The 10,000-nt window shown below is 38.0% G+C and overlaps 1 protein-coding gene across 1 annotated transcript in view; it reads right to left on the reverse strand.

Moving 5' to 3' along the window:
• The window catches only part of LOC143040780 (histone-lysine N-methyltransferase SETMAR-like), a 25,722-nt gene extending 19,641 nt beyond the window's left edge, over window positions 1-6,081 (reverse strand). The window contains exon 1 of the mRNA XM_076212213.1: window positions 6,037-6,081. Within this exon, the coding sequence (XP_076068328.1) occupies window positions 6,037-6,081 (45 nt within the window). The remainder of the gene's footprint in view (window positions 1-6,036) is intronic.
• Window positions 6,082-10,000: the final 3,919 nt, after the last annotated feature.

The following is a 10,000-nucleotide window of genomic DNA, read 5'->3' on the forward strand; positions in this document are numbered from 1 at the left end:
GGCGTTTATACCAAATTGACATTGAAATAAAAATGTACATGCAAAACACGCTGGGTTTGAGTGGAGCTTACCGATCTAGAAGGTAGAAACTCATCGAACAGAGCCATTTTGAAAATTTGCAGCCCGTGCAAGCACCGAACTAGAACTGCGTTGGTGTGAGCGGGCTAAAGAGCCTTCCCGTGAACCCGACATGAAGTTTCGAACATTCAACCCTCACCAATTTTAAATGTTGTGCATAAATTACGATGCAATTTTTAATTCTAGTTTCAGTGACTAAGGAAGGAGACATTGCCACAGAACTGGAGGAGTGTAGGTATAGTCCCGCTTTGCAAAGGAAAGGGGGACATATGTGGTTGTATTAATTTCAGAGGGATCAATTTAAGTGTAGTTGGAGAGGGTTATGGAAGGGCTTTAATTGAAAGGATTAGAGAAAAAACAGAGGAAAAAATTGGTGTGGAGTAGCGTAGGTTTAGGTAAGGTAGAGGCGTTTCTATGATAAGGCATATTTGTGATAAGGTTTTGGTTTTGGCAAAAGTTAAGGATGCTTTTTGGACCTTTATGGATTCGGAGAAGGCTTATGACAGCGTAAACAGGGAGGTATTATGGGAGGTATTGCAGTTATATGAGATTAGGGGAAAGCTTTTAAGTGCAGTTAAAAGCTTGCACAAGAGTAGTATAGGTTATGTTAAGATTGAAAATGGAGAGAGCGAGTAGTTTCAGGCTAAGGTGGGGCTGCGTCAAGCCTGTGTCATGTCGCAAAGGATAGAGTGGTACGGAAGGCATATACGAGGGCAGAGGATTGGAGATGGTTAGAGATAGTGGAAAGAAGTGGGAGGTGAGCCAGTTGTTGTTTTCGGACAATACGACGCTTATGATAGGATCAGGGGAGGGATTAAGACAGTTTCGGAGTTTGGGAGGGTATGCAATAGGAGAACCTTGAAGGTAAATACGGGTTAAAGTAAAGCTATGAGGTATATAAGGGGAAGAGTTGGCAGCGACTTGGAAGTAAGTCTTAAAGGAGAGAGGCTGGAGGAAGTGGACATTTTTCAGTGTTTGGAGTCGCATGTGGAAAGAAATGGAGGAGTGGGATGGAGGTAAACTGTAGATTGAGAGAAGTGTGCAAACATCTTGGGGGAAAAGAATAATATCATGAGAAGTAGGAATCTGGGAATATATGCAAATAGAATCTTATACAAAGGGGTGATTGTGCCTACGGTCCTGTATAGGAGGGAGACTTGGATTTTAAAAGAGGCAGAAAAGAGAAGTTTAAATATATTAGAGATGAAGTGCCTGAGAAGTATGAAGTGGGTTACAAGATTGAGTAGAGAGAGAAATGAAGTGAGGAAGAGAGCAGCGGTAGTAAGGAAGCTGACAGATGGAACTGATGAAGAATTAATGTGTTGCTTTGGAAAAGTGGAAAGAATGAGTAAAGAAAGATTAGCAAAAATATTGTGGTATGAAAAACAGATAAGAACAGAATGAACTTGAGGGGATGACCAAAATTAGAATGGACGGATGGATGGATGGAGTGAAAAGGGAATTTGAACAAGAGGAGAATGTCTCTTGAGCAGGGAAGGGAGAATACAGGGTGTAGGGGTGAGTGGAGAATTGTTGAATGATATGTTGACTCAGATCAATAGGATTTCTCCTAATTTTCTCTATCTTTCGCATGAAGGGACGATGAAGAAGGAGCCTCGTGTAAATAAAGTAACCCTGCTTTGAATACGCCATGTCTTGCTGCATCGCTTGTGACCCAGACAGTGGGCAGGAGATTGTAATGACTCTTCATTCACGAGGAGATAAGATACATGGAAACAATTGGTGATGGATGGAAATTAAATGAGTTGGAGCGGGGAGGTGCCATGGCTGACTATCTCCCTTATAAAGGGGAAGAGGACCTTGGTATATAGATAGATAGAAAAAGGACTAATATTTCTGTATCCATGAATGTGTGTTCAGATATACACTGTATGGCAATCGTGATGGAAAATAAAGTACATTTGTTCAATAAGCGCAAAGTCACAGGTTCGATCCTAGAGTGTTGGCACCTTTCTACATGACAGTCTCGCATAGAGCAGCTAGCATCATTGAGGACTATACATTGCATACATCCGGACCAGTCATGATATTGGGGCTATCAACATATAGCTTGAAAGATGGTACAGCAAAAAAAAAAATAACGTAACACCGACAGAACAACATTTTTGTTTCTACTACCGTGCATACTCAGACAGCCAATACAAACAAGACGGAAGAGCCCTTAAGAATATAATTTCCAAATGTATAGAAACCACCAACAAGGACGGCAGATTGGTCCTCGCAATCTTTTACAAAAACAAGAAAACACGTCATCTCCTAAAAAGACAGCCCCAAAACTGACATCCTAGAGCTTCAACGTAGCCACTGGTGCATGAATATAAATGTTTTCCAGGGAACTGTGCAGCCCTGCCCTCTACATACATTGGAAAAACCACCACGAAGCTCTCCAGGCGCCTATCAAACAGAACTCCGAAAAAACATTCAGAAGAGGTTCACGGGATTAATCTAACTAGAGAAATTCTAGTAGAAGGTACTTCCATGCTGCAAACCGAAAGAGACAACTCCCGACTCTATATTTTCTCTAATTCAAACGTTTGTACTTCGTATTGCAGTTCACGCGATTACTTCATAAAAGTGAAGCATTTAAGAGCTACCTCGATACACCTGGGTGGAGGCAGCGACGCACTTATTAAACAAACTTATCAGCCAGTCCATTATAAATATATCTCTTTTTTCAGACACCCAGCATAACACCCATCCAATCCAGGTACCTAGCTCTAATCATTTATAAAACTACTTGTACCTCATCTTTCCTCATATCTCCCAGCTTCCTCCCCATGACCGTTAATATATATATATATATATATATATATATATATATATATATATATATATATATATATATATATATATATATATATATATATATATTTATTTTTCTACCTTACCTTACCGTCGTGCCATATCCTCTTGGACTTCGGCAACCATGGAGCGCCACCGTTCACGGTCCCTAGTTACTTGTAACATCTGTGCTGGTTTGAGTTGTTTTCCCGTCGCCCTCATCAGCCCGTCCATATACTTCTCCCTCTGCTTTCCTCTTGCTCTCCTTCCCTCCACCATTCCCGTCATCACCACCTCTTCCAACCCTTCCCTCCTCATTATATGTCCTAAGAATCGCAACTGTCTTTTCCTTATTGTTGTCATCAATTCCCTATCTGTCTCCATTTCTCTCAAAACTTCTTCATTTGTTTTCTTCGCTGTCCATGGTACTCTTAATACTCGTCTCCATATCCACATTTCTGCTGCTTCTAAGTTTTCCTGCAATTTTTTGCTGATTGTCCACGCTTCTGAACCATATAATAGTGTTGACCATATAAATGTTTTAACTGTTCTTCTCCTTATATCTGTAGACATTTTCTTGTTTGTTAAAACCCCTTTCATTTTCTGAAACGTGCTTTTAGCTATCGCTATCCTTGATTTTATTTCTTTTTCACATCTACAATCTTCTGTCAATACGCTTCCCAGTTACGAAAATTTGGTTACTTGTTCTATTCTTCTCCCTGCCATTTGTACTTGCACTCTTGGTGGATCTGTTTTACTGACCACTAGTATTTTAGTTCTCTTCATATTTCCATTCAAACCTTTCTCATCACTAGCCCTTACGGTTACATTCAATAGATGTTGCAGTTTATCTTCTGAGTCAGCCACCAATACCGTGTCATCAGCATATCTGATATGATTCATATTAAATCCTCCAATTTTAATCCCTTCCATTCCCTCTAATTCCCTAAGGATCATCTCCCCATATAAATTAAATAAATCTGGAGACATAACACAGCCTTGACGCACTCCCCTCTTTATAGCTTGAAATTCTGTTCTTCCACCCCGTACCCTCACTGCTGCTCTTTGCTTCGAATACAAATTTCTGATGATACTCATGTCTTTGCTATTTATATCCACTCTTTCCAAAATATTTATCAAATCCTCATGTCTTACCCTATCAAACGCCTTCTCGTAGTCAACAAAGCAAAGATACATTTTGCTGTTTTTCTATCATCCTTTCCATAATCGTTCTTATTATAAAAATTGCATTTGCTGTTCCTTTCCCTTCTATGAAACCAAATTGCTCCCATGAAACTTGTTCTCTCACTTTATTTCTTATTCTATTCAAAACTACCCTTAATATAATTTTGGTTATTTGACTCATGATACTGACTGTGCGATGTTTACTACATTCCATTGTCCCGTTTATCTTTGGTAGTGGTATAAAAATCGAGTTACACATATGTTCCGTTATTGTACCCTTTTCGTAAATTTGGTTTATTAGACTAGTGAGTTTTCTTATTGCAAAATCCCCTAATGTCTCTAACATTTCAATCATCACACCATCCTCACCCATGGCTTTCCCTTTTTTCATTTTCTTCATGGAAAATTTTACTTCCTCTTCCATTATTTCTTCCCCATCTAGATATCTATAATTTTCCTCTTCTCCTTCTTATCTGTCGTCCTCAAATAGGTTCCTTACATACTCCTCCCATCTATGTTTGATATCCTCCTCGTCCATTAAAACCTTTTCTTCTCTATCTTTGATTGCCCCCCCCCCCATTACTCCCCTTTCTCTTGGTAATTTCTCTAATCTTATCATACATCATTTTAGAATCCCTTTTTTCAAGGTCCTCAATTTCCCTACATTGTTCATCAAGCCAACTCTCCTTGGCGTCTATACACTTTCTTTTGATTTGTCTATTAAGTTCTCTATATTCATTTCTATCCCTATTTTTAGCTTCTCTTCTCTTATCCATTAGTTCGAATATTTCCTCTGTTATCCATTTGTTTTTCCTCCTCCTTCTATTTTCAGGAAGTACCTTTTAATTTCCTTCTTCTATTGCTTCACATAACCTTTGCCACTGAAAGCCCGGATCATTTAGATCCCCTTCTTCTCGCAGCACTTCATATTTATTTTCTACTGTAACCAAATACCTCTGTTACAAGTCTTAGTCCTTTCTCAACACACTTACTTCTCTTCTCGGTTTCCCCATCTCCTTTCTTAATTTCTTCAATTTTACTCTAATATCTGCAACAACTGGCACATGATCACTATTACAATCTGCTCCTGGGTATGTTTTTACCTTTATCACTGCATTTCTAAATCTTCTGTTGATAGTAAAATAGTCTATTTGATTTCTTGCTGTATCTCCTGGTGCCTTCCATGTCCATAGCCTTCGCGGATGTTGCCTAAACCACGTATTCATTACTATTTGTTGATGTTCTATGCACCAGCTTATCCATCTTTCTCCCCTGTCATTTCTCTCTCCTAACCAAATGGCCCCACAACCTCCTCTTCTCCCCCTGAACCCACTTTTGCATTTACATCACCCATAACTATCTTAACCTCTTGATTTCCACATTGTTCCATTGCTTGATCTAACTTGTCATAGAAATAATCTACTATCCTTTCCTCTGCTTCTGCCGTGGGAGCATACACCCGCATTAAACATATGTCAAAAGGTTTTCCCCTGAGTTTTACCAAGAGCACTCTGTCTGACACTGCCCAGAATACCTTCAGAGTACTAGCAACCTTTTTGTTCATCATTATTCCTACCCCTTTTTCTGCTCCTTCTCCTCCAGAATATACAAATACTCCATGCTCATTTTTCACCTCTCCCACTCCTGGCCACCTAACCTCACTAAGCCCCATAACATCTATCTTCATTCTATTCATTTCTCTCCATACCCCATAATATTTCCCCGCTTGGTGTAATGTTTGGACATCCACGTAGCCATTCTCAACTTTTCTTTGGTTACAACAGTCGCCGGATAACGATCAGAAACCGCCTGTTGTACACTATGTTCCCGACCGAGCGAGGTAGTCTCCCTCCTTTCTGGAAAAAGACTCCCATTTACGCTGTTCACTTCATTCACTCGTTGGTTTTGCTCCATAGTTAATCTTGGATAAATACGTAGTATGGGCTCCAATCCTTTTCTACGGTGACTTGCCGATTGCCATTTACATGCCTGGTTCGCCCTAGATGTGTCACCCATCTTGCTATCACACTAAACTCACCAAAGTCCTCTGATAAGTAGAGTACATATACTGAGCTTCTGTTCTAGTCATCATCTAGTAGAGCTGGCACTGCTCCATGCCACAGTGTGTGGCACCCCTCACTTGGTTTAGCCCATCAGCCGAGATGGTTGCCCGGGGTGTGGCAACTGATTGGCCTGTAGTTGCATATAGACGATGCTGAGATTAGGAGGTCTATACAAGACGCCAATAATAACTTTCTTGTTCTTCTCTATAATCTCTACCCAAATAGATTCCGTACAGTCCTCTTCCTTAATCGAATTGTTGATAATACAGTTTAATGTATTTTTAACGAAAAGTGCTACACCTCCCCCATTCCTGCCGACCCTATCCTTATGAAAAAAATTATATCCTTCTATTTCGATTTCCGGAAGGAAATATTTATCAGCCATGTTGATCCCGGATTCAGTAATAGCTATAATATCGAAATTTTCTACGCATGCTTTACCTCGCAGCAAATCAATTTTGTTAATTATGCTCCTTCTATTTGTATAGTAAACTTTAAGTTTATCTTCCCTCCACCTGCTTTGGTGATTTTTTACACAGTCCTCTAAGTTGTTTCTATTGCCTAAACTATATTCCGATACTTCCCCCCTACTCCCACGTAATCTACCCGAAAAAACCCTGTAGGATGCCTACTTCTCGCTCAAGGGATTCAACAAGGAGCCGAAATCCTCTGGGAGACAAGTGCACTCCGTCCCTTGTGTATAGGTGATTCTTACCATAAAAGCGGTCCCAGTTGTCGACAAATGCCCATCCATTGTCCTTACAATGTTTTGCCGTCCTGCAATTCATTGCAATAGCCCTGGAATGCCACATGCCTCCAACTCTACGCCTCGGAAGGATTCCACATACTACAGGAACACCTCCTCTATTTTTTATCTTGTCTAGCGCATCCCGGTACCGCGCAAATAATTCCTCACTCCTTAACTTACCTATATCATTTCCTCCGGCACTTATGCAAACTACTGGGTCCTAACCTTCCCCTACTAGACACTCTTCAATCCTATCTCTAACATCTCCTATGCCCGCGCCGGGGAAACACACCTGCGTCCTATGTTTCCTATTTTTGTCGCAGAAACCCCTGTCTAAATACCTCACTTGACTGTTTCCTACTACCAAAATCTTACCTGTTGGCAGGGATCCAGCGTCTGCCCTTTCCTTCTTCTCTTGGATTTCAGTAGTTTCTTCTTCCTGCAGATTCGTTATATACATATATATATATATATATATATATATATACATAAATATATACATATATATATACATATATATACATATATATACATATATATATATATACATATATATATATATACATATATATACATATATATACATATATATATATACATATATATATATATATACATATATATATAACGAAATTACAAAGGATTACAATGGAAGAGCATGCCGATTTTTTAAAATAATAATAATAAATAAAATAACAATATAAATAATAGAAAAATTAAATAAATAAATAAATAGGTAAAGTAATATAATAAACAAAGAGATAAATATTAAGTAATAATGTCGCTTTTGATGTTGTCAATTCCATTTAGAATCTTAAAAACCTGTATCAAGTCACCTTTCAGTTTACGCTTTTTTAGGGAAAATAGTCGTATGTTTTAGTCGATTTTCGGATGATTTGTTTTTCATATTTGAAAACATTTTTTTTGGCTCGCCGCTGTATTTTGTACAATCTGTCAATGTTTTTTATGAGATTAGGTGACCGTACGAAAACAGCATATTACAAATGTGGACGAACTAACGATTTATATAAATTGTTAATGAGAGATGGACTTTTGAAGTCAAAAGATCACACAATCAGTCCAAGAATCTTATTTGGTTTGTCAGAGGCTGAAATACACTGCTTAGATGACTTGAGATCATTATTATTAATTACGCTAAGATCCTTTTCACTATTCACTTTTGTTAACGAATTTCCGAATAATTTGTAAACCTATTTATTGTTATCTTTACCTATGTGCATTACCTTGGATTTACTTATATTAAATTTCACTTGACACTTTTCAGACCATTGTTGTAGTTTATCTAAATCTTCTTGAATATCTACACTGTTGGTTTAAGTAATCATTTCCTATTGAGCACATTTCTCTATCATCAGCAAATTTGGAGACAATAGATTTCAGTCCATGGTCTATATAGATTATATATACTATGAATAGAAGTGGCCCAACAACGGAACCATGACGAACTCCACAAGTAACATTTTTCCATCTAGAAGTTTTGTCTTTTAGAAAAGCCCTGTTTTTAATTGTTTAACTAGTTTGAATCTAAGTTGTCCAACTTAATGGGCTACCATTTATTCCGTGTGAAGCTAACTTAGTAAGTAGCGTTTTGTGTGTGGGGGGCGGTATCAAAAGCTTTTGTAAATATAGATATATTAAATTGATATTGTTTCTTTTGTCATAATTCGAGATGACTGTGTTGTAGAATTCTAATAAGTTAGTCACGCAATAACGTTTCCTGAATGCTGGCTATCATTCATCAAACAGTTACAAAGGATTACAAAAGCGGAGCATGCCAACAGAAGACCGTTTACGAATACTGAGCTAATTTATTGTTATTATTATTATTATTATTTAATATCACACATTCCTTCATTCAAATATTCAAGTCAAGTCTACCATCAATAGATAATAGTGGGTCATTGTGATTCATAATGATTTTTCTTCATCTTGTGATGGTATCGTACCACTGTGTATATTATATTTACGTACTGCATTGTAGCATCGTACAGTTATTGTTGTGTATTACACTTGTGAATTGTTGAACTGTGTTTGCGTTTTCCAATTACATAACTGTATAACAATGAAAAAAGCGGAAATGAGAATATCCTTTTCTATTTTTTTTTTTTTTTTTTTTTTTTTTTTGCATAGATCATGAGTATAACATCCATTTCTTTCTGTGACAGGAGGAAATAGAAGGATGGGTGGTGAGTGATGGGATGAGGAAGCGAAGAAGGTTGTAGAAGAGAAGAAGCGAGCTTTCACAGATTGGTTACTAAATAGTAAGAGGTAATCATATATGAGGCACAAAAAAAAGGAGAAGAGAAGTAAAGCATAAGATAAAGGAGGCAAAGAGGAGAGCAGATGCGAAATGAGGTAAACGTATGACAGAAAATTTTGAAAATAATGTAAAATGTTTTGAAAAGAAATTAAGAGAGAAGAGGAGGCGAAAGGAGAAGAAAAGGTAAAAGGTGCAGATGGAGAGATGATAAATGGAAGAGAAGGCAGTAAGAGGAAGATGAGCAGAGTATTTCAAGGAGCTGCTAAATGTGAAAGAGGATAGGAAAGGAAAGGTACTTGCAGTGGGAAACGCAAAGAAAATGAGAATGATGAGTGAGGAAAATGGAGGAGAAATAAGGAAAGATGAGGTGAAAGCAAGTGTTAAGATGATGAGAGCAGGTAAGATACCTGGGTTGGATATAGATGTCATAAAGAATGTCTGAAAAATGAGTTACATTGATGGTGGACTGGCTGGTGGGATTATCTAATGTTTGTTTAATAGAAGGTAGAGTGCCGGGGGACTGGAGGAGTACCTGTATAGTTCCACTTTATAAGGAAAAAGGGGACAAGTGTGAGTGTAGTAGTTTCAGAGGGATCAGCTTGTTAAGTGTAGTTGGAAAGGCTTATGGGAGGGTCTTCATTGAGAGGATAAGGAAAGGAACAGAGGGAGTATCTTCAACAGAGAGCTTCTTCTGCTTAGCAGATATCAAAGGTGGGTATCCAGTGTGTATTCTTTACTGTTTTTGATATATTTTCAAGAGATGTATCAATAAAAAAGATCGAAATACATAATAAGTTCTGCTTCCACTATTTTTGCACGTGATCACAACCAATGATACCCATT

Source organism: Oratosquilla oratoria, chromosome 29, assembly GCF_046742065.1.
Source record: "Oratosquilla oratoria isolate Oo_2021 chromosome 29, ASM4674206v1, whole genome shotgun sequence".
Classification (NCBI taxonomy): Eukaryota; Metazoa; Arthropoda; class Malacostraca; order Stomatopoda; family Squillidae; genus Oratosquilla; species Oratosquilla oratoria.